This window comes from Carcharhinus amblyrhynchos, chromosome 17 (genome assembly GCF_965287045.1).
Source record: "Carcharhinus amblyrhynchos chromosome 17, sCarAmb.v2.hapA, whole genome shotgun sequence".
NCBI classification, from domain to species: Eukaryota; Metazoa; Chordata; class Chondrichthyes; order Carcharhiniformes; family Carcharhinidae; genus Carcharhinus; species Carcharhinus amblyrhynchos.
Genome location: NC_137340.1, coordinates 17,154,123 through 17,179,802, shown reverse-complemented (window position 1 = coordinate 17,179,802; position 25,680 = coordinate 17,154,123). Strand labels below are relative to the sequence as shown.

Genomic DNA, 25,680 nt, shown 5'->3' with positions numbered 1-25,680 from the left:
ACGACCCTAAAATTACTACTTTAACTAGAGGAAAAGAAACCCATTTGAGTGTGAGGCAATAACAAACAACAAACCCAATAGATGTCCATTCATTTATTTAACCTGTTTCTTTTATTAAAATAAAGTGTTACAGGTTTTTGTGGAAAATGAGTGAAATTGGGAAAAGCAGCAGACGAGTAGATATTCATTTTCTGGAATGCCTATGTGCAGTGAATGGTTAAGCTTTTCTTTACCTTGTAGGCAGTCTCAGAATCTACAGCATTCAGCATGTCATCCCTCAAGTGACTCTTTGAGCAAAGTGCTTAGTCCCACAATTTGCCCCTCTTCATCCTAAAATACTTATTCAAGTCCTTTTCAATATTCTTTCAATGGATTTGTTGCCTTAAAATTCCAATTCTCCTTTTGAATCTCTGATGGTCTTCTGATTCCTACCACCCCAACTTTGTCTGATCAAGTTTCCGACAGAGTATGCACATGGTTGTGAATTGCTTGATCTGTTTGGTTGCAAATTAATGAATATAGAATATTACTTCAGTATTCTTGTAAATATTGAGTGATGTTTAGTAAATTCATAAATAGCATTTTCTTATTTTCAAAAATACAGGTATTAACATATTTACGCAGCCCTAATTGGGACACTCGCATTGCAGCTGGCCAAGCAGTAGAAGCTATTGTGAAGAATGTAGCTGAATGGAACCCTACTCCAAAGATAAAGCAAGGTATTGCCATTCTGTACATTCATAAAGTTCACTAATCGTAACCAAGTAAATGATTTTATAGTTACAAGGAGATTTGTACAATAAGAAAATGAACTGAGATAAAAGTGAGCATTGAAGTAATTTGGGTATGGTGAAACACCTACTATCTTGCTGCATATAGTGTTGTTCTTTGTGTGAAATGGCTAGATTGCCAATCTGATAACTAAACTAGTTGAAAGAACAACTGCTTGCCTTACAGTAGTGTCAGCATAGGATTTTCAGGATGTTCAATCAGTTGCTGCAGCATTTTGATTCTAATAATTTCCACTTGCTTCACAAGTCATATGTATTCATTTTCAAATGGCACAAGCATATTGTACACCTCACCATAATGAATTACCATGGCATATTAGATTTTGTGATGAACCTGCTTTAGGTAACAGCCTAACAATGTGTGAACTTTTATTTAATAAGATCAAGTGATAGAGTTCAGTGTAGCATTTGGGAGGGAGAAATATAAAACTACTACTAAGATTCTAGATTTAGCTAAGACCAACTTCAGTGGGATGAGTTGGCAACTGTCCCCAGAAAACAGAACAACATTGTTAAAAGGAGAGAGAGATCAGTACCAGGTATTTTTTTAAAGTTGCATTTGCTGCCAATGCCATTCATGTGCTGTTGTACAGTTCTACTCCATGATATCATAGTGAGCAACAGAGTAGACAGTAGCCAAAAGCAAAGATGCTTTAAAGACAGATTTTTAAAAACTCAGCTTCCCCCTGTCAGTGTGACTCACCAGAAACCAGCAGGTTTAAAACAGCTTTAGTGTTCAAACCTTCTGAAGCTAATATTTTGGTATTTTAGTTCTGGTGTCCATTTATATTTACTACGTTAATTCCCCTGTCCTGAGTATTGTTTTTCCTTGCAGTCAGGATGTGGCCTCTCCAAATTTTCTGCATCTCCTGCTCCAGCACTTCTTCCCCTTTCAAATGGTTTAATTGTGGGCTTTTTAAATGTCTCATGAAATGTAGAAGTACTTATTGTGTTTAAACTTTTGGAAGTTAGAGGATTGATCATTTAAACTATTGGTAGTTTGTAGGAAGAATTGTTGATGACTAATGTTTAGATATACAAAGTTGTTATTTCCTTAACCTGTGTTTGTAGCTCTGGGGCTTCTTCCACTGGGTGTTATTTGGATACTGAAGCTGTTCAGAGTTTCTGAACCTTGTGGCAGGTGTGCAGTCAGGGTTCAGTCTCCCCACAGTTTCTGAACCTCCTCCCCGGAGCCTCTTACCTTTAACTCAGGCAATCGTATGAAGGCTGTATCAGAAGCCTCCCCTCCCGCCCTCAGCCTGATCCTCAAACTGCAGAGAGGCTGCACCTCAACTGGAAACAATGTAATTGATTTTCTGCACGTGAATAAGTGCACATGTGCCGATGAGTGTCAGTGGCCATATTACACTGGCAGGAGACACAAGTGGTGTTCCAGAATCTAATAGGGCAAGAGCTCTATCTACCAAAAAAAAGATAGCCATGGACAGAATAAGAAGATAGGCATAACATATAATAAAACGGAATAGATTTCAACGATTGCAAAAAAAAAAGCATAGATCCTAGTGTATGGGAAAGATTCAAAGGAAAGTTAAAAGTTACAAATCAGGTAGCAAGTGCTATTGAAAGGTAGTGAGAAAAGAAATTCAAGGGTCATCAAAATCCAACAAAGGAAAAATTTTTGCAATTACGTTAGAATATTGTGGATGATCAAAAGCAATTGAAAACTAATAATGGCGATAGCACCAATAAAAATAGGGAAATGGCAGTCATGTTTGTTTTGTGCAATATTTACATCAGAGGAGAAGATTGACATGCCAAGGAAGCTTAATATTTAATCCAGGTCACGGGCTCCACAAAATTAAAGTTATGCCATACAGCAGTAATGAAAATAATGGCACCAAAATGTGACATCCCCAGCACCAGATGACTTGAAGTGAGTAAGAACATTGCAAATGCCCTTTCAGATTTCTGATTTGAGAACTGTTTCTTTTAATTGGAAAATTGTGCATGTCATTGTGACTTAAGATAAGTGCATGCAGGAAACCAAGGAATTTACAGACTGGTTAGCCTAACATCCATCGGGAAATTGTTAAGGCTAAGCATAAGGTGAGTCAACACCTTAAACCTGACCGGAGAGAATTGCCATGAATTTGTAAAGGATAGATCATGCCTAACAAATCAATTGGAATTTTTGAAGAGGTGAGTGAGATAATGTCTATACATGTTGTTTATATGGACTTCCAAAAGGCAGTTGATTTTATAATGTCCCTCTTACAAGACGATTAGCTATTGTTCAAGCTGGTGGGGTTGAAAACGAATTGTTGATCTAGTTAGGAAATTGGCTGAGAGGCAGGAAACAGTGGATAGGGATAATGAGCAGACATGCTAATTGGTGGAGGTCTTGTGACAGACCTATGAGCCAGAACAAATCCCACTCCAGGACCTGATTACCAAGGAAGGTGCGTTCATAACCCGGCCAACAGACTGAACATCAACCTGAAAAATCCTTCCAAAATATGCCAGTGGCAGGTAGCAAGAGTGGAAGAGACCTCTGGTCAGCCATGCTTAATGTAGAGTGGTGCACCTCAAGCTATAAACTTCTGGCAATAGGCTAGCGGCCTTTTCCAGGGAAAAGCTTAACTATGGAAACACAAAGCTTGCCTTATGCACCACTAGGTGCAGGAAGAGAAGGAACTGTGATTCATAGAATGTGACTATTCTGCATGGATCTTTGAGGCCTCAACTGTTTAGCATATTTATGAATGACTTAGATGATGGGATAGAAAACCATACATCCAAATTTGCTGATGACACAAAACTAGGGGGCATTTTGAGCGGCGTAGGTGGAAGCTATGTTGCAAAGAGATATTCATAGGGAATTGACAACTGTGGCAAATGGACTTGAATGTAGGCAAATGAGAGACAATCCACTTTGGATCTGAAAAGAAGGGAACTGCAGCTTTCTAACTGATGAAAAGCAGTAGCAGTCCAAAGGTATGTGGTACTGAAAATAACCAAAAAATGTAAATGCAATGCTGGCCTTTGTATCCAGAGGATGACAGAGATAGTAATTGTGCTTCAGCTACACAAGGCTCTGGTTAGACCACACCCTGGAGTATTGTAAGCAGTTGTGTGCACTATGCCATAAGAGGGATATATTGACCTTGGATGGAGTGCAGCATAGATAATTCCAGGGGTTAAATTACAAGAAGCACTTATGCAAACTAGTGTTGTATTCCCTGAAAGTTAGAAGGTTATGGGGTGATTTGATCAAAGTTAAAAGATATGAAGGGGAACAGATAGGGTATATAGAAACTGTTTCCACAGTTTGGAAGTCGAGGACTATAGGGCATAATCTAAAACTTCATGCCAGAACTTGTGAGAGTGAAATTAGTAACAATTCTACACAGAGGTCTCTTCTACAAATGGCAGTTGGCACTAATTGTTAATTTTAGATCTGAAATTGGTAGACTTTTATTATCCAAAAGATTAAGGAATATGGAGAAAAGACAGGTTTATGGAGTTAGGTCATGCATCAGTCATTATCTCAATGAATAGCAGTACAGTCTAGAGGGCTAAATGACCCACCCCATGCTGAAATTCTTATCTAGTAGCACATGGTGTTCTCATAATTGGTGGGTTGATACATGACTAGAATGTTCCTTTGTACTGCAGCTATTCAGACATCTTAAGGTTAATTTATCCTATCTTTGTATCATGAATCCTTGCTGCTTTGTAGATTTAGTATGCTTTGAAGTCTACAAGTTAGGCTAGGAGAGTGGGACTAACTGAATACCTCTTGCAGGGAGCTGACGTGGACAAGTTGACCTCCTTCTGTAGATGTTCCATGATTTTATAAGGCAAAGTTGTGTTTTGGGTTTAGCTTTTGAATCTGGTTGTACTCGCATCTATCTAATTTTACAGCATTTCCAGAACTCATTACACAAAAATTTTCTGATATGAAATGGAGCCAAAGGTGTTGAACTTGGAATATTTTCTTTCCGAAGTGAAAACTTGCAAGTCCAGAATGATTCTTGTATTTTTGCCTAATGTGGATTCTGTTAGTTCCTGTAATGATGAATAATTTCTGCTGAATTTGATTTTAGAGTCTGTCTCAGAAATGTCAACAGATGAAACATCTTTGGATCGTTTGAGCTTTAAAAGGTTTGATATATCACGGCTTTTGAAACATGGAGCATCACTTCTTGGCTCTGCTGGTGCAGAGTTTGAGATCCAACACGAAAAGTCAGGTACGTTTGTTTTTTTTCCAAATTGTGTGTACATTAGCTGAAGTGGTGGATTTATTTGAATTCTGATTTGAAGTTTATTCCATGAGCCTAACAAAGTCAAAGTTACTTTTACACCATCCTTGGATCTTACTGCTCCTGTTAAATTATATTTGTCATAACTCCATGAATTGAATTCAATCATTAACAACTAAACCTGAAGATGTTCCATGTATTGATTATAGAATTTGCATGTGATTTAGCTCCTATTCGTTATTGAGGACAAATGAGAGCAGAGTAAAACAATACAGCCAAATTTAATTGTATGTAATCCTCCTGGGGGGGGTGGGGGGGGGGGGAAGGCTCAAGTACTTTGGGGCTGTATCCCAATCAGATATGATTTTTAGCTCCAGTCTAAAGCTGGGGAAATGCCAAGCAGTCGGTTTAGCGGGGATATCCTATATTTAGTACTGGAGATAAAGAATTTCACCTTTCTCAGGTTAAGGATAAGTGGTTATTAGTCTTCAGTTTTAGCTACGTTAACAGCTTAAGCATTCATGCCTTTTAGATTAGTGCATTGTTAGCTCCTTATTGTAGCCAAATGAATAGTTTTATTTACACAGTGCCGTGAGTTCCCTACAGACTCTCACTTCTCTGGAAAATTGACTCTGTAGAGAATTGTGATGCAAATAGAACAAAATTAGAGATACAGTGAGAAGAAAACAAAAGTTAATCCCAGACTTATCCTTCAGATGGTCTCATTAATTATATCCAATCCATCAATTGAGATTTCATAGCCTTTCATTCTCCTAGCTAGCCTTGAAGTCAGAGATGATCCATACTTTTCCAGTATAGCTGGAAATATATTCTCCAACATCTGGATCTTGAGCTGAGAAATGGTGACATTGATGCTGTGTAAAGAAAATAATAAAAATATTGTCTTCGGTTATTCTATCTCTGCAAACTGTTGCCCATTACCAGCTTTCCTTCCCTTAATTCTTCATGTGTGCCTTTAAATTGTGCCCGTCTCCCCCAGACTATAATCGAATTGCCCCCAGTTCAGCTTTTGTCCTTCTCAATGCTGAATGAGCCCTATTTAAAGCCACGAATCGTGTCTTTACTAATTTTGACTTTGGGGTTAATACTTGGATTCTCTGACTTTGAGCATTTTTATGACTGTATGCCCTCCCCTCCATTTAGCCGCATGGGTCTTTCTCTGAACGTCTTGACCTCACTGACTCCCTGTCTCTATTTAAATAAAAAAACTTTAAGACCCCTTCCTTCCTTAATTTTCCTCATGCTGAGATATGTTGTATAAAAAGCACTATCTATATGTCATTGTTTATTTATTAGTACATGCTGATTGCCACATTCACAATACTCAATGAGTGAGGTGCTCCAAAATGTTACCGTAAGTGAGAATTGGGATTGTACTTTCCCTTGCAATTATTAATCCACGTACTAAAGAACTCCGTTATGTGTTCTATGGTGCAGGAGATATTGATCCCAAGGAGAGAATAGCTCATCAGAGAAAACTGTTGCAAAAGAAATTGGGCCTCGACATGGGAGCAGCTCTTGGAATGAATACTGAAGAGCTCTTTAATGATGAAGATCTCATTTATAATCCTTCTCCAACTCCAGCAGTACTGAAACAACCTGTAGGTAGAACCTCGGGTTGTTTGTCTTCAAGGAATCATGCAGTAGGTTTGGTTTCTTTTGCGCTTCTGGTAGCATGCATGTACCTGTTAACTGGTTTTCTTGCAAGTATTAATGCAGATTCTGTTGGAATTGATACCGGTTAACCATATGACACTAGTTGCTTGTTAGTTGGCAAGTGTCTGTAACTCAAAGGTTGTGAAAATGGGCAAGATTATTCAGAAGATACTAATTCCTTATTAGTACAATTAACAATTCCAATTTTAAATACTTTGATAATTTAAGGCAAGCATTTTTGAAAACACTGGGGAATGATTACCACTTTGTATCCAGTATCATCTTCAAGCATACCAACCAGCTCTACTGATTTAATGTGTTTCTAACCTGAATTGAGACTCTCCAAAGTTACTTTGTATAGTTTCTTTACAACGAATGGCAAATAGACATCTTTCTCTGGGCTACATTTAAACTTGGCCCCAGGGAGAATAAGGCCAAGCAGGTGATGCAGTGTGCCACTGGTTCTGCAATACTGATATTAAACTTGCATATATTAAGCAAAATGAGATTAATTGAACCTTTTAAATAGATTTTTTTAGATCATCTATTTAAATTTCTATATAGTTAATTCCTTGGCACCATTTTTGTCTAGCAAGATGGACATGCATACAACTTCTAATCATCAGCTTACATCAATGCTGTAACCTGGAATGTCCATGATAATGACCTGTAGTGACTTTTTCTACTGATTTCCATCACATCCCTTGTCGAAAATGTTTGGTCGACAAATTCTTCTCATCCACTGTGTAGTTGAGTTTGGGAATCTGCAAAGACATTGCAATTCACAGTTTAACTATTGTCTAAAACCTCTCCAACCACTTCAGCATTAATTGCTTTCAATGCAGCAGCTGTTACTCCGGCAAATGTTAAGTTATAAAAGTAGGCTGATCTGGGGAATATCTCTATCCATATGAACTGTGTGACCAATTCCAAAGGGTGAATAAATTCCTCCTTCTTCCACCCTGAGACTGAACAAAGTTTGATTTTTTTTTAAATTGCAATTTTTCAGTTCAGTATGAATTTGATTCTGTGTAAGCTAACTGAAGAAATAAGCTAGATGGATCTCGTCCTTTGACAAGAAAGGACATAGTGTTGTTTCAAAAAACCCACGTCAGTATAAGACATTTAAACTCACTCTGGTAAAGACTTATTTAAAGACTATAAACCCATCTCAAATACATGAGACGCAATAGCATACAGAACAAGTTATTGAGTGGAGGAGGTGGAACTGATAAGAGTTAAGTACTTAAGGAAAAAAGAAATGTACATTTCTTTGGTGACAACACCTGGGATTTCAAGAGCAATGTTAGCTGGTTAATTTTCTGAAGACCATCCACTTTAAACTGTAATCTGTCCTCCAAGTGGATGCTATGACACTTAAAAGTTTATTTTATTTTAAAATACTCTGATATATTCCAAAGAATGTAACAGAGCGAGGGTCTGAACTTGAGAATAGCAGATAGAGATGATGTTTGAATTCTGCAGTGTTCTTCTGTATACTACCAGAGCCTTCTGCAGGCACCTATTTTGCTGTAACAACAGGAAAGCTTATAATGATAGCTTTTGACAAGTGAGGATCTGTTCATGTGACAGCTGCAATTGGCCCACAGTGGAGGACAATTTTTTTTATTAACAAAGGAGCTTCAATGCTTATCAAAACTATCCAGATGCAATTGGAACTGCTCAGGGGGTTCTTAACACCACTTTTGCATATGAGTTTTGTTAGTCCTGTTTTATTCCTGGCAGCTTCTGAATCATGAACTCTGATGGCCTATTGTCCTCATATTTTGCAAAAGTTCAGATGATGGCTAGTTTGAAGTCCATTAGGGAACTGCCCAGACATTTCCCCAGCATTCCACTTTCAGAGGCTTCTAGAAACTTGGCAATGTAGGACTTAGTATTATTGTCTTAAAACAGTGTCTTTGCAGTTCCAGCTTTGAAAAAAGACAATCCAAGGTGTTATATCAGTTGATGAAACCAACACTTAATATTCTGCATTGTACACAAAACAATTTCAATTAAACAATGGGTTGTATCTAGTGGACGCAATGGGGGGGTCTTGCCTGGTGGCTGGAGAGTTACCAAGAGCCCAGCTTCGCCTCTTTTTGAGAAAGATCTTAGAATAAGACAAAATGGGCCTTCCTCAGAATCAAGGACCCTTGAGGTAGAAGTCCCATCCACAATGGTCACAGTTGTGGCTGTGTCCTTGAAATTTTTGATGCTGCAGTTGGAATATTCTCAAGTTTTGTAAAATATTTCTAAAGCAATAAAAAGTCAGAAGTTTTCTTTTATAGTGTGTCTATTTATCTGTTTTTGCTTACATTCATTTGAGAATAGATTTGCTATAAATGGGTAATTGCATAAACTAATCTCAAATTGGTTTTAAATAGAGAAATTTTCTTTTTTTGGAAAGATGGGAAACTGTAGAAACAGTAGTGGTGGTGTTTTTCCAAAATTATCTTAACCTACAAGGATGCAGTTTAAAACTTCTGGCTGATGAAAAGCAAGCTTCATTCAAATAAAGTTGCTTTTAAATGACATGATGTAATAATATATATTGTATTTGTGGCGTATTTCCGCACTCAGAGCTTTCACAAAATATTTGTTGATGACCACAAACCCAACATCCCAAGTTGATCATTGTGACTGATGTTCAGTTTATCTTTTAATGGTAGTAGAAATCTCCATTTATAACTACTTCTTCAGGAGTTTGGGAAGTTGTGCCACCTAAAATAATTGATTCTGATAAACGGAGTTGGTAATACTATCGTCTGAAGATTGCTTTTTTTGCCTTGAGACCAAATGGCTTTAATGCTATCAAGCACGTGAAGACTGTGTTGCTTCCGTGGGTGCCGCAGGCATACCGTGGAAATAGATTTTTGCCTTTCCATCTTCAGTTATAAGGCTCCCGGTGGAGTATATTTTTAATTGAAAGTACTTTCGGCTTCCACATTCAGGGTCTGTTAACTTCATAATTGCAAATTATCCTTGAGTCATGGGGCACGAGGTTAGAGGGAGGTATTGTTCTTGAAAGAATGAAGATTATTTTTTCTCCTTTATCAGACCAAGTACTAAGTTGCTGATGTTTATCAGTGCTGCCATGATCTGTTGCAAGGAGATGGATATATATAGTTTGGGCAACACCACCTCCCTCATGTGGAGAGATGTATGGATTTTATGATATCTCTCTCTGATCACTTTGAAATTGTCCTGAGGTATAAATATGTTTTCCATTTGCCCAAAAATGCTTTATGTAATGTTCAGTTGCCACTCCTTAGTTGAGATGATCTATTAATGTGGATACATCCTTAATGTGGGGAGAGGGCATGGATGAGTTACTCTGACAGAGAGTCGGTGCAGACACACTGGGCTAAATGGCCTCTTCTGTGTTGTAGGGATCCTATGATTCTAAGCTCTTATGTAACCTCACTTTTTTTCTATACAAGTGTGATGGAATTTGGGTTCTGCAATTTTCTTCAGACCATTGGTGTAGGGAGTAAATTTGAACTAATAAAATTGTCCAAGTGTCTTTCTCTGATGGAAATGAAGGCAGGTAAGTGGTAATAAATTGGATTCCTACCTGTGTTTTTGAAGAACACTTTAAAAGTACCTAAAGGGCAAGCTGCGTGATATAATCTGTAGTGTGCATTACTTAACATTAGTGCCCACCAAGGGTAAATAAATGCAAGTTGGCAGTAACTTGAGTCTTTATTCTCATTTTGAGTTCTTTACTTCTGGATTATCATATTTTAGCAACTTGATGGAAAAATGCAAATATTGAATAATAATTATTCACCCACAAGTGGCTGCTTATGAATTGAAACTTTGGTTGGAATTGCTATTCAACGCTGGGAAATGTAGAAGATATACTATGCTCCTATTCAACATCCATGCTGCACACTCTCCAGTAAGACTTGTAGCTGGGCAACAGTTGAGTCGGGATGCCTGATTGACTTTTTGCTCCCCTCCCTTACTCAATAAGAGCCTGTCTACCATTGCCGCATTTGAAATGAGCTAACTTAATAATGGTCACGATTTAAAACTGGAAATTTTCCAGCTTGGTTTGGTTGTGCATCAGACAGTGACCCATTAAGGGTGCTTTTAACTTCTACAGCTGTGTTCTGATCAACTAATAACACTCCTGTTCATTTTAAATCTAGATCTTTAGGGTAGTATGGTGGCACAGTGGTTAGTAGTGCTGCCTCAAAGCACCAGGGATCTGGGTTCGATTCCAATCTTGGATGACTGTCTGTGTGGAGTTTGCATAGTCTCCCTGCGTCTGCCTAGGTTTCCTCTGGGTGCTTCGATTTCCTCCCACAATCCAAAGATGTGTAGGTTAGGCGGATTGGTTAAATTACCCCTTTTGTGTCAGGAGATTAGAAGGGTAAATATGTGTGGTTTCAAGGTTAGGGCCTGGGTGGGATTGTTGTCAGTGCAGGCTTGATGGGCCGAATGGCTTCCTGCACTGTAGCGATTCTACGATCCTCATTTTATCCAGCTTGTATGGCCCAGTGGGACAAAGCAGGTTGAATGTTTAGAGATCATGATTTAACATGGTTTTGCCAGTGTAATCTTGTTATCTTTAAAAGAGCTTGAGCAGGATTTTCTGTGCAACCTGATGTTAAATAGGTGGCCTGCCATTGGCCAGCAGCAGGATCTCCTGCTCACACCATTGTCAACGGGGTTTCCCATTGAATGCATCCCTCTAGGCAGAGGCACACAGTCAGTAGGCCTGGAAGTTCCTGCTGGCACAAATGACCAGAAAATTTCAACCCTTATGTTGCTATTATGAGATCATATCTCTGGTCTTTCGGTCTTCAAAACCTGATTTGTTTTTTTATATACAAGATAGAAGGGAATGCTTCTGAAGTATCAATTAAATATAAAGCTTATTTGCAAGCTGCAAGTATTGTAATCATGACTGGAGCTTTTTTTTTAAAAGCTTGTTCAAGCAGCTGATCTGATTGAAGCTGAATTTCAGCCCGGTATGAGCAGTCGGCAGAAGAATAAAGCAAAGAGGATGGCTAAGCTTTTTGCTAAGCAGAGATCCAGAGACACAGCAGAAGGAAATGCAAACAATGAAAAATGGTATGAGCAATACTCCCTTTGCGTCCATGCCCTAAATTGTGTTAAATTATGTTTAGAGACAGAAACAAACAATATGCAATAGACCTTGTTTTAGAGTCCCACGTTTATGCTTCTAACATCTTGTAGCTGCTAGATGTTGTTTTGGCATTCTAAAGTTTTAATAAAACACTATATGTGCATTATAAAATCCGGATTAAATTTTAAATTGAGGTAAAATGCGAAAGTGGAGGGCAAGGAAAATATACATTTGGGATAGACACACATTGGAACGGGCAAAAATAACATCTGGTATCAAGTCAAGATCTCTAGGCATCCAGCAACAGTGATATCATCAAACAGGGAAAGCAGCGAATCACATTGAAATAGTCTCTCTGACAGTGAGCCAGAAACTAAAACACCCAATTATTCTTCACCTTTAGTTTAATATTTACAGTAAACAAATCATTGGGACAAACACGTGGGTTTAAGGTAGAAGCTAAAATGTCATAAATTGAAAAATACCCTTAATGTGGATTTATTATAACAATGGAGATCCACCAATGTAAAATTAGTCTTTCTGGGCCAATGACACTTTGGTAGTAATTATGAACTTGGTATGTATTTTAAAAATGCAGTTACTCCACATTCAACAAAATATAATGTTTTTGAGGAGTTCACATTGAGACTTGTAGTGTAAAAGTGGAAATTCTCATCAATTCAGTGATTCCTACTTGATTACAGTCTAGGAGGTGCAATAGTACACCCCATGGAGAAGCATAGATTCATTGATCGAAGCTTCTAAATTCCTGAAATCAACCATCTATATGTGGATTCCAGAAGTTGCTGTCAGTTTTAGAAGAGTAATGATATTACTATCATAAAATTTGGTCAATATCTATAATTACTATTAGAAGATGTCAACCACTTACTTTTGCATAACCAAGGATAACATATTGGCTTTGTATTGCCCCCACATGGATGCTGCAGTTCAGAATTTTGTGGGAACAATTTTCAAGTAGTATTTCCTTGTCTTCACCAGCTATAGTAAAATTATCACTTTGATCAGCCTCAAAATAGTATGTAAAAACTGCACCCATTCACATAACATTTCCTCTTCTGCATTTAAAAAGTAGTTTCATGAAGATGTATTCTCCAATTTCTTTTGCTGTACGATTTTTCCTAGTTGTCTTTGTTTTTAAAAAAAATGACAGGAATAGCGCAGATATGAAAAACAGTCATTTACCTTAACTGAACTTGGCTTTAAATAAATAAATCCAAGAAAAGCTTTGCTAATTCATGTTTTACAGCAATGATAACATTGATGGGGAGCCAGAGGAAAAGCGCAGGAAACTTACAAATGTTATAATTGAGCAACCAGCAACTGAATCGAAGGTGTTGATTGATAATGTACTTGATAATTCTTCCTTGTTTGATGAGGTGAGGATATGCTTGTGTTAATCAAAAGTAGATCTGATGTTAATACTCTTGCTGAACAGAAAATAACATTTTCCGCAGTTTCTGACTTAATGCCAGAGAAAAAGAAAGAAATTTAAAACAGTATATTGACTGAAACTGCTTAAATAATGTGGTTATTAGATAGTAATTATGATATTCCACAAATGATTGACAAATCATTAAATGCATCATTGTAGGTGTGAAGAAACACTCAGTGCTGTTTATTAATAAACAATTTTCCTACTTAGTCAAATGAATGGCCATTGGAAAGCTTCTGTGAAGAACTTTGTAACGACCTTTTCAACCCTTCATGGGAGGTAAGAAAGTGTTGCAAATATATTTGTGATTAAATGCTGTGCTGCTACTATTGCAAATCAAGCCAAACCTATCATTCAAATATAGGCCACCAAATCTGTCATTATAGTGAATCATGAGTGCTTTTTCTCTGGTTGTGGAAAGAGGCGCCACCAGATTCACAAGTAATAAATTCCCCAGTGGAGAAGGTGCACCATGCAAACATGATTGCCAAGAATGCTGTTTACAAGTTATGTGCCCCCTGAGAAATCAAGATCTGTTTGTGTGATGCTAGTAAAAGTACAGGTGCCCTTGTTTATACAGTTAACACTGGAGCAATATGTTGGGTTATTCAGTGATTATTTTTTTGAAATTAAAATAGAATAGGACTGTAGTGTGTGCGCCTTATAAAATGAAAAAAAGGTCTAATTTTTATGTCCAAGGATTTTTTTGCAGAAATTACAAGTTCTTCATAACCTTCCACCTTTACTCTCGTCATTTTAATAACACCCGTGTGTCAATTTCATGTGGGAGCATTGTCTCCCAACACTGAGCAAACCCATGTTAGGAAATGTGTAGGGCACATCTTTAAATTTCCTCAAGCTGTCAGCTTCATTGTATAAAATGCACAGCTTCGAAGCAGAATGTTAGAAAATAATATTAAAAACATGGAAATAATTTCTAATGCATGCAATAAATTTTGTACAAATGCAATTGTAACTTCATGGAAGGGCATGCCAGCCATCAGAATTTTGACATGAGGCTAAGGAATAATTGAATTTAATCTAGTGTAAATCTTTGTTTTGCCTTTTTAATGGAGTCTAATACAATTTTGAGTACAGTTACAGTTTTCATAGAATCACTACAGTGCGGAAGGAAGCTATTCAGCCCATCAAATCTGGACTGACTCTGACAGAGTATCTTACCCAGGCTCTCTTCCCCCACCCTAACCCCATAACTTCACATGTTTACCATGGCTAATCTATCAAACCCACGCATCTTGGGACACTAAAGGGCAATTTTGCATGGCCAATCCACTTAATCTGCACATCTTTGGACTGTGGGAGGAAACTAGAGCACCTAGAGGAAACCCATGCAGGCATGTAGAGAATGTGCAAACTCCATATGGACACTGAAGTCCCTGGCACTTCAGGCAGCAGTGCTAACCACTCACAGCATTGCCCATTTTGACTCTTTGGTTAGCACTGCTGCTCCACAGCACCAGGGACCTGGGTTCAATTCCGGCCTCAGGTGACTGTCTGTGTGGAGTGTGCATGTTCTGTGTCTGTGTGTTTCCTCCCACGCTCCAAAGATGTGCAGGTTAAGTGGATTGGCCATGATAAATTGACCTTTAGTGCTAGGGAGATTAGCGGGGTAAATACTTGGGGTTACGGAGATAGGGCCTGGGTGGGATTGTGGGCTGAATGGCTGCCTCCTGCACTATTGGGATTCTGTATTTCACCAACTTTGTGTACTGACTTAATAACTTGCAAGAGCTGGTATTCACATGCATTTGTGACTTCTGAAAAGCCAAAGCCACTGCCCTTTTCCCTTTTGGGTGGATTTCAGGGAACGTTCTGTGAATATTCACAATTATCTGGTACCCAGTTCAGTTTTAGAAACTTGTAAGTCATCTGTTCAAACAGCATTGCATCTGAGCTTTAATTGTTTTAATGAATAGTTTGATCGTTTGTTACCCCTGCATTTATTTACTTTTGCCATCAGGTTCGTCATGGTGCGGGAACTGGCCTAAGGGAGATATTGAAGGCTCATGGGAAAAGTGGAGGTAAAATTGGAGACAGCACTTTAGAAGAGGTAAAACATTGTGGATAAAACTTGAGTATTTATCTTTTTTTTGATTTCTCAGTGCATTGAATTGCTGTACAATGTTATACACAAGAAAAATTAGGTTCCAATTGCCCTGTCTGTTTGTTCAGGCGGATGGACGTGATCTCATGGTTTATTTGAGAGTGTTATGTTGGCCATAAGGAAGCAGGGAATAAATCGTCTTTGCTTCAGAGTTGTGCCATAGGATCTTTTATGCTCATCTAAGAAGGCAGAATAATAAATAAAATTTTATAATATGGCCTTGACTTTTGTGTTCAGGCCCTGGAGCAGGTCTTGCACTGGTATGTCTGCTTGTTTTTCCTTCTGATTCCATTTCTTTTGTCCTCTTTACATCTGTGTTTCTTTTATGCTGATGTTGCATTCTCTCTCTCCCTCTCCCTCTTTTCAACTTGTATAACTTGTATAACATTTTTAATGTCATTTTATTGTATAACATGTTATTGTATAAAATTTTTAATGCGGTGTGCCTGAGGAATCAGTGCTGGATCCACTGTTATTTGTTGTTTAATGATTTGGATGAGAATATAAGGTGCATGGTTAGTAAGTTTGCAGATAACACCAAGATTGGCATAGTGGACAGTGAAGAATGTCATCTCGGATTGCAGTGGGATCCTGATCAATTCGGCCAGTGGACTGATGAATGGCAAATGGAGTTTAATTTAGATAAATGTGAGGTGATGTATTTTGGTAGATTGAACCAGAACAGGACTTACTCAGTTAATGGTAGGGCGTTGGGAAGAGTTAGAGAACAGAGATCTAGGGGTACTTGGAAGTGGAGTCACAGGTGGACTGAGAGGTGAAGAAAGCATTTGGCATGCTTGGTTTCATTGTTCAGAACATTGAGTTGGGACGTCTTGTTGAAATTGTCCGAGACATTGGTAAGGCCACACTTGGAATACTGTGTGCAATTCTGGTCACCCTATTATAGAAAGGATTTATTAAACTAGAAAACGTGCAGAAAAGATTTACTAGGATGCTACTGGGACTTGATGATTTGAGTATAAGGAGAAGCTGGATAGACTGAGACTTTTTTTGGAGCGTAGAAGGCTGAGGGTTGACTTTATAGAGCTCAATAAAATAATGAGGGGCATAGATCAGCTAGTCAATACCTTTTCCCAAAGGTAGGGGAGTCTAAAATTAGAGAGCATAGGTTTAAGGGGAGAGATACAAAAGTGTCCAGAGGGGCAATTTTTTTTCAGAGGTTGGTGAGTGTCTGGAACAAGCTGCCAGAGGTAGTAATAGAAGTGGGTACCATTTTAGCTTTTAAAAAGCATTTAAATAGTTACATGGGTAAGATGGATATAGGCCAAATGCAGGCAATTGGGACTAGCTGAGGGGCTTTTCTAAAAAAAGAGGGCAGCATGGATAAGTTGGACCAAAGGGCCTGTTTCCATGTTGTAAACCTCTGACTGTCATAAAACATCCCAAGGCAATGCAAATGAGCGATTTTTATATGGCAGAATTAGACATTAAGCCACATTGGGAGATATCTGGTAATATGGCCAAAATTTTGGCAAAAAGGTATGCTTTGAGGGGCATCTTAAAGGAAGAAAGTGATGGGGCTTCAGAGGGGTTTTGGGAGGGAATTCCAGAACTTGAAGCTCGGTAACTGAAAGTGATACTACCAATGGTGGACTGATTAAAATTTGGGATGCTCATGAGTTCAGAATTAAATGAATGAAGATACCTGTAAGATTTGTGCAACTGAAGATAATTAGAGATGGTGAGGATTTGAAAACCTAAGATGAGAATTTTAAAATCAAGGCATTGTTTGATTCAATGATGGTCTTCAAGCTTGGGGTGATAGTTGAACTGGACGGTGCAAGTAAGGTCATATGCAGCAGAGTTTTGGATGATCTCTAGTTTACGGAGGACAGAATGAGAGAGATATATCTAGAGATATTAAAGGCATGAATGAGGAGATGAGCTGAGGCAAGTATGAAATCGGTCATAGTACAAAGGTAGAAATAGGCAGCCTTTGTGATGGTGTGGACATATGGTCGAAAGCTCATCTTGTTAAATTGAACCCATGATTGTGCATTGTCTAGTTTAGTCTCAGTCAGTTACCAGCGAAAGCTATGGAATGACTTTGGGGCAGGGGGCGGGGAAAGACAACAGTTTGTCTTCCCAATATTTAACTGGAGGAAGTTTCTGCTCATCCAGTGTTAAAGCCAGTTGGTGAAGGATATACTTATAGTTTTTACACTTTTAAAGGCATTTATGCTGTTACAGGTTACAAGCAAGCCCCTTCTAACCCCACAACCACAGTTTAATCAGTGCCTATTGAAGGGGCACATGTGAACCTGGTTAATGTCCACTAACTGCCTACAATTAAACAACATTAATATACAATTAACAGATTCTGTCTCCAAATATAAAAATCTTTAATATTTTCTATTTTGCCTCTATTTTTGTGTCTATAAAATGTAATTTACCTTCCCTTGTTCACTCACGGAACACCTGTAAGACACAAATGTTCCTTATCACCTCTGATCTCCCTTCTGAAATTCAGCAACTGAAAAGCTAATTTCCTGACTTACCTCACAATGCAAATTTCAGATCCAACCTATTTACTCGTAACTCAAACCCACTACAACCCCTCATTATAAACGCACAAGCACAATACCTTTAACCTTTCATCTTAGATCTCAATAGACAACCTATCTCTAACCTTTCCACTGTTTAATTAACCATGGTCTTGTATGTGCTGACACGCTAACTTTTAACTACACGGAGAACATATCACAAAAATGAAAATATACATCTTTCATCACTATATACAGAAAATTTAAATGTGTAAACATATGAGCACATGACATGTTATCATACTATAATCATTTCTATGTCCACATTTACAATGAAAGAGGGTATATCTATACCATAATCAGTTTATGCAGTCAGTTTCTACTCCAAACGTGAACAGAAGAGTTTAGCCGGAAAATACAAAAATAAGGACCAAATGTATGACTTTATATCTGCATATGGTTATCTAATTATTTCCTGATTTGTAATCTCATTGCACCTGAAGACTGTACTTGGTGTAGCACGTGGAGACTCAAGACCATGAGAGATCAACTAGTATTTAATTATAAACAGTTGAGCACTATAATGAAGCTACCTAACCTTAGATCTGCTCATGACAAATTACCATGCTGGCTATTAAGTTTTGGTAAACTAGTCATTAAATACAAGATCAAATAATTCTTGATTCTCATTTTAACTTTTCATATGTGTATGAAGTATTCACTTGTAGAGTAAACTAACCTCCTGAAGGAATCAAGTTCCATTTTATCTTGTCAGAGGTACACATTTAGGCAAAAACACTAACATTTATATAAATTGTTTGGCCATGAGAAATTATTTTTCAGTTTGCTGATATTAAATTGTCAGAACTGGTGAACAGTGAAGAGCATTGCAGGAGAATGTAGGAAGCAGATACAGTTTAGTGTAGAGAAATGTAATGTAGGAATGCAGATGGAAATCCTTAAAAGGTAGCAGTGGAAATAGTTGAGGCCATAAAATTAATACAAAAACAGGAGAGTGTGGTTGAATTATCAGAAGACATTGGTTAGACCACAGCTGTTGTTCTATTCGTTGTGTAGATCTAGAACTGGAATGGAAACCCCTGAAGTACATAAGGGGTATGTACTGCCTCGGTCATTTTTAAAATTGCTATCTGTTTTAAAATACTTTAATTGTCCTGTGATTAGTAACTGCAGAGTACAAAGCAGGAAAAACTCCTCTTGCATTGCCTGTCCTCTGCCAAGAGGAAACTCTGCATGTGTGAGACGACATGCTGCTAGATGGTAAAGTATTTTAAGAGACTGGGTGAGACTGTGATCTTAATCAAACCTTGCTGCAAAAGCTTTAATTCCCAGGAAGTTTAATTGACTGCCTCTGCACTTTTTTAAGAAATGGTTTCTTACTGAAGTTTGAAGTTTATTTTATTAGCCTCTCAAGGAGGCTTACACTAACGCTGCAATGAAGTTACCGTGAAAATCACCTAGTGGCCATACTCCAGAGCCTGTTCAAGTACACTGAGGGATAATTTAGCGTGGTCAATGCACGTAACCAGCCAACTTTTGGACTATGGGAGGAAACCCACACACAGATGGGGAGAACATGCAAACTCCGCCCAGACAGTGGCCCAAGCCAGGAATTGAGCCTGAGTCCCTGGCACAGAGGGAGCAGTGCTAGCCACTGTGCCACCCTCCATTACCATTGGATTCTATGCTGTGCACATAGTATTAGTTCATTAGCCAAGAGAATACAAGATTTAAATTCCTGCATATCTCAACAAACAAATCTATGGCACTTCCTGTTTTTCTACTAGGAAATACACAAAAAGAAAACTTGTATTTGTTTATTCCCCCCTGCAAGCTAACATGTATTCTACCAACTACAAACTAAAATTTAACATGGTGTTAGTTCTTTCAATTATCCCAGAGGAACTGCATCCATTTTTCCCTTAGTGATAAAAGTCCTGTGCATATCCTGACATCTACTCCCCTTCTGAGAGCAGAGCTTTCAGCTCAAGGGAGCTCTCTCTTTGTTTCTCCGCATGACTTAATCAAATGAATCCCGCATGACTTAATCAAATGAATCCCGCATGACTTAATCAAATGAATCCCGCGTGACTTAATCAAATGAATCCCACGTGACTTTAGGTGCACAGGGTATCAAAATCTTTAAAAGAAGCTATAATTTGCAATGGAACCCCCTAAAGAATGATTTAAAATGGGTACAGCAGAGATTTGCAATTGCAAGTAGATTTCTGGGTAAATGAAGCATGCAAAACTCCAATTAGCTATCATTGAGTTCAGCTTCAGGACTTGATGGACTCTCCAGAGCTTTGGAGGTTTCATTACCCATTAAATCAACTAATTCAATTTCAGTAAAAACCTAAGTACTCGTCATTATATTTCTTGTCTCTCCTACCTTCTAACTCTTGCCAAAACCCATATCTATGCCTTTTTCATCTCTCAACCTTTCTAAAACCACTCTTGTTGGCTTATTGACCATTACCTTCTATAAATGGGTGAGGTATAAATATAATTGTTTTCATGGCAAGTTGACTTTTTTTGGTTGTTCCTGATTATCCAATCTTCTGCCCTAGGACCATATCCAACTCTTGAAACTCGGATAACTTGATCCTATTTGTGTTCATGCTCCCTATTAACTGATGTTCTACTAGAAGTTTGTAAGCTAAAGGTTGAGAAAGACTATTTATTTAAAGTTTGGTGGATAAATGCTAATGACTACACCAAGACCTTTATTGTATTAACAGCATGAGATCTGTGTAAATTAATAAAAGGTCAATATATGTATGTCCATGCACAAGGTTCTGGGTGCATCCAAATGTGAGCAGGATGTCATTTTTGATCACCTATGCTCTAGCTTATGTATTTAGTGTACATTAAGTTTTAACATTATATTTTTCAGATCGAACAACAGCACCAGGAATGGCTGGAGGATTTGGCTATTCGACTACTTTGTGTGTTTGCACTGGACAGATTTGGTGATTTTGTATCTGATGAAGTATGTACTATGTTATTTTTAGGTGGGAGGGAAGGGCATATTCATAAAAACAGCAATGCCCACAACTATTTTACAAGTGAATTTCTGAAGGGCTTGAACATTGCTAAAACTGTAAATTTTTAAAAGTAATGATGCAATTTTTCTTAAATCGGCTATTTATCATGAGAATCATTGAACCATGTTGATAGTTACTGTAAGTCTGCCAGTACACAAAGACCTTACCAATTCACTTTTTGTTTACCTCTCATCACGCCAGCTTGTATGGCTAAGACCAACATGGTGAGGAATAAGAGCAGAGGCCCTTTGGTGGCAGGAATGGAACCAACATACTATTTTAAAAAACATTTCCTCATCACAGAACCCACAGCCCATCCACCCTGCTTCAACCCTGCCATGGTAAGAAGTCTCACAATACCATGTTAAAGACCAACATGTTTATTTGGTAGCAAATACCACTAGCTTTTGGAGTGGTGCTCCTTCGTTAGATAAGTGGGACTTCTGTTCGCAAACAGGCCATATAAAGACACAAATTCCATTTACAAAATAATGGTTGGAACGCGAGTCTTTACAGGGAATCAGGTCTTAATGTACAGACAATGTGAGTGGAGAGTGCGCTAAGCACAGGTTAGAGATGTGTCTTGTCTCCAGACAGGACAGTTAGTGAGATTTTGCAAGTCCAGGCAAGTTGGAGTTACAGATGGGTTCATGTCACACTAAGATCCCGGTTGAGGCCATTCATGTGTCTGGAACTTGCTATCAGTCTCTGCTCAGCGACTCAGCATTGTCGTGTGTTGTGAAGACTGCCTTGGAGAACGCTTACCCGAAGATCAGAAGCCAAATGCCTGTGACTGCTGAAGCGTTCCCCAACAGGAAGGGAACACTGTTCTGTGAATGAACACTGCTTGACAATCACCAGGCAAGAGTGTTCTCTTCCTGTTGGGGAACACTTCAGCAGTCACAGGCATTGGCCTTTAATCCTGGGGTAAGCGTTCTCCAAGACGGTCTTCATGACACACAACAACGCAGAGTCACTGAGCAGAGACTGATAGCCAAGTTCCACACACATGAGAACAGCCTCAACCGGGATTTTGGGTTCATGTTACACTATCTGTAACTCCCACGACTTGCTTGGACTTGTAAAATCTCACTAACTGTGCTGTCTGGAGACAATACACATCCCTTTAACCTGTGCTTAGCGCACTCTCCACTCACATTGTCTGTACCTTTAAGACTTGATTACCTGTAAAGACGTGCATTGCAACCATTATTTTGTAAATTGAGTTTGTGTCTTTATAGGCCCTGTTTGTGAACAGAATTCCCACTTACATGATGAAGGAGCAGCACTCCGAAAGCTAGTAGCATTTGCTACCAAATAAACCTGTTAGACTTTAACCTGGAGTTGTGAGATTTCTTATTGTTTAACCCAGTCCAGCGCCAGCATCTCCACATCATGTCAACCTGCCATGCCAACATTGGGCATTCCTCACCTGTTTTCCCCATTGGCCAAGGCCTTTGAGCAGCAAATTGGGGCAAGTGGGGCCTTGCAGGGACCCCCACCTGCAGCTGTGATGCACCCCAACCAATAAATCATAGAATCCTACGGTGCGCAAGGAGGCCATCCAGCCCAAAAAGTCTGCTCTGACCAAAACCCCCATGACCAATGCATTTATCCTAACTAGTTCCCCTCACACTAAGGGGCAATTTAGCATGGTCAATCTACCTAACCTGCATATCTTTTGGACTGGGGGAGGAAACCGGAGCACCCAGAGGAAAGCCATGCAGACATGGGGAATGTGCAGACTCCACGCATACAGTGATCCAAGCTGGAAATCAAACCCCAGTCCCTGTTGCTTTGAGGTAGCTAACCACTGTGCCACCATGACCCTCATCATTGAGGACTGCTGCTGACAAAATTCAGCAGAGGGATCAGAGCACTCCGTTTAGCCACTGCAGAAGCTATTACCTGGTTTCATTACTGCACATGCTTTAAAAAAAACTATGCTAAATTCTGAGTACTGCATATAGAAAGATTTCCATCTCAAATGATGCACTATGTAAATGAGTTTTTTTCAAATTAATCTTGATTACCGGAATGTTATAAATTTAGAAGCCTATATTCCTGTTCAATTTTAACTTTAATTGAAATGTAACTTCAAAAATCCTGTCGTGCATTTGATATGACTTGTATATTCAGTGGAGGAGGAAAAACACATTGTTAAGATGGTGGCGCGGGCTCATTGGGCCGAAGGGCCTGTTTCCTCTGCTGTGGTGTTCTTTGTTCACAAGAAAGGCAGTCCTATAGCTACAGTGTATTTGACTGCAAAGACTAGTGTTCAGATCAGTTGCATTATAAATGTGTCTTAAAGATTGAAGTTGTTCAGGGAGGATGCAATTCCCTTTCTGGTCAAATGTATCATCAAACAGATTGTCCAAGCAATAGCTTCAATCTCCATGGAAATGTTCTTGCGTTCAATTGTCACAGAATCTGCATTTATAGAAGATAATATGGGCTTCAGATGGTAGGATGGCAAAAGAGAAATTGGTGGAAATTTATGAATGTTTTTGCCTTAAAGGTTGTGGCACCTGTACGGGAAACTTGTGCTCAGACACTTGGAGTTGTGTTGAAATACATGAATGAGAGGGGAGTACATGGAACAGTAGTTGTTTTATTAAAATTGCTGGCTCAGGAGCAGTGGGAAGTGAGACATGGTGGACTTCTAGGAATAAAATATGCTTTGGCAGTTCGACAAGTAAGTTGCAACACTTTTTTTCTGGCTTCTACAAATCTGTTGCACTAATTTGGGAATTTTTAATTTTAAACTTTTTTTTCATACAAATTTTAGTTCGTGTGAAGTGGTCAAAGTAAATAATTTGTATTTTGTTACAGGACTTGATTGAGACATTATTACCAAAAGTCCTTCCTACTATAATTGATGGGCTCCAGGACTTGGATGATGATGTCCGTGCAGTAGCAGCAGCTGCACTTGTACCAGTCGTGGAAAACCTTGTACAACTTCAAGCATCTGAGGTTAGTCAGAAATTTTCGTTAGCGGTGCATTCTCATAAATTAGAAACAGGCCTCAATATAAAACCTGAAGCTGAATGACTTGGAAATTATTTTTTTAATTGTAATGTCACGGGCTGCAGTTGTTGAGGAAATACCCGTCTTTGGACACTATTTCAAGGCATTAGTCTTCGAAAATGAACCAAAGAATCTCAACAGTGCAGAAGGAGACCATTGGACCATCACATCAATGCCAAATCTCCAAAAGAGCATCCTATTCAGAATTGCCCGTCTGCCCTTTCCCCATGACCCCACGTATTTACCATGGCTAATCCACCTTCACCTACACATCTTTGGACTGTGGGAGAAAATCAGAGCACCCGGAACAAACCTGTGCAGACACTGGGGGAACATGCAAATTTCACACAATCAATCAAGGCTGGAATCTAACCTGGGTTCCTGGTGCTGAAAGGCAGCAGTGCTAACAACTATACCACCATGTCACATGCCAGCTTATGATTATGAGAACCTAGAAAGCTAACCCCTTGAGTGCTGCAAGTAAGACTATGCCATTCTGAGTGTAAGTGATTATCTCAACATAAATCAGAGATTGAATCTTAATCATGCCTGGTTTGTTGTGGTAAGTTAGTGATTGCAACTTCTACAAACAGCAGAACTATCTAATACTAATCGACATGTGCATTCTTTTTGGTATATTATGTCATTGTTGCAGAAGTTCCTCAAGGTAGTGTCCTAGGCCGAACCATCTTTAGCTGCTTCATCAATGACCTTCTGTTCATTGTAAGGTCAGATGTAGGGATGTTTGCTGATTGTGCAATGTTCATTTGTGACCCTCTCAGATATTGAAACTGTCCATATGCAACAAGATTTGGGCTGATGTATGGTACAAATGTTACTCATGGCTTGAGTGCCAGGCAATGACAATCTCCAACAAGATCTAACCATTGCTCCTTGACATTTGATGGTATCACCATTGCTGAATCTCCCACTATTAATATCCTGGGGGTTACCACTGACTAGAAATTGAATAGGACTAGCTAGCAGACCACGTCAGAGGTGTGAATTTTCTAGCAAGTAACCTACTCCCCAAAGCTTGTCGACCATCTACAAGGCACCAGTCAGAAGTGTGATAGAATATACTCCACTTGCCTGGATGAGAAAAGCTCCAACAACACTATCCATTGCCTTAAACATTCACTCCCTCCATCACCAATGCACAATGGCAACATTCTGTATAATCTACAAAATGCAGCAATTATCTAGGCCTCTTCAACAGCCCCTTTCAAACCTGCAGCCTCTATCACTTAGAAGGACTAGGGTAGCAGATGTGTGGGAATATTCCCACCTCCACCTGCAAGTTCCCGGACAAGCCACATACCATCTTGTCTTTGAACTATGACTATGTCACAGTTCCTTTGAGCAAAATCCTGGAATTCCCTTTCTAGCAGTGCTGTGGGTGAGCCTGTACCACAGACTGCAGCAGTTCAAAAAGGTGGCTGTCCACCACTCTCCCCAATTTTTCAAGGGCCATTAGGGATGAGCAATAAATGCTGAACTATCCAGTGATGCCCATATCTCATCAGAATTTTTTAAACCTATTGACAGTTCATGTCCCATGTCTGCGTCGCTTTTAGTCTTTCTTTGTACAACCTTTCCTACTTTAACTTTTTTACTTCCATGTCATTGAAAATGCTGCTGTAAATTTAGCATGTTGCAATTCTATCCTGCTGCCAGTGGTGGTACTGCAGTACATCAGTTTTGC

The 25,680-nt window shown here is 38.9% G+C and overlaps 1 protein-coding gene across 2 annotated transcripts in view; it reads left to right on the top strand.

Annotated features, from left to right (window-relative positions):
• The window catches only part of btaf1 (BTAF1 RNA polymerase II, B-TFIID transcription factor-associated), a 91,777-nt gene that overhangs the window by 22,875 nt on the left and 43,222 nt on the right, over nt 1-25,680 (top strand). Inside the window, exons 3-12 of one of the 2 annotated variants that reach the window (XM_080205578.1) lie at nt 605-719; nt 4,859-5,002; nt 6,473-6,636; nt 11,634-11,779; nt 13,066-13,195; nt 13,462-13,530; nt 15,233-15,322; nt 20,798-20,893; nt 23,467-23,643; nt 23,781-23,921. In XM_080205578.1, the coding sequence (XP_080061704.1) occupies nt 605-719; nt 4,859-5,002; nt 6,473-6,636; nt 11,634-11,779; nt 13,066-13,195; nt 13,462-13,530; nt 15,233-15,322; nt 20,798-20,893; nt 23,467-23,643; nt 23,781-23,921 (1,272 nt within the window). Of the gene's footprint in view, nt 1-604; nt 720-4,858; nt 5,003-6,472; nt 6,679-11,633; nt 11,780-13,065; nt 13,196-13,461; nt 13,531-15,232; nt 15,323-20,797; nt 20,894-23,466; nt 23,644-23,780; nt 23,922-25,680 lie in introns of both variants that reach the window. The other variant, XM_080205577.1, reaches the window with a different exon arrangement.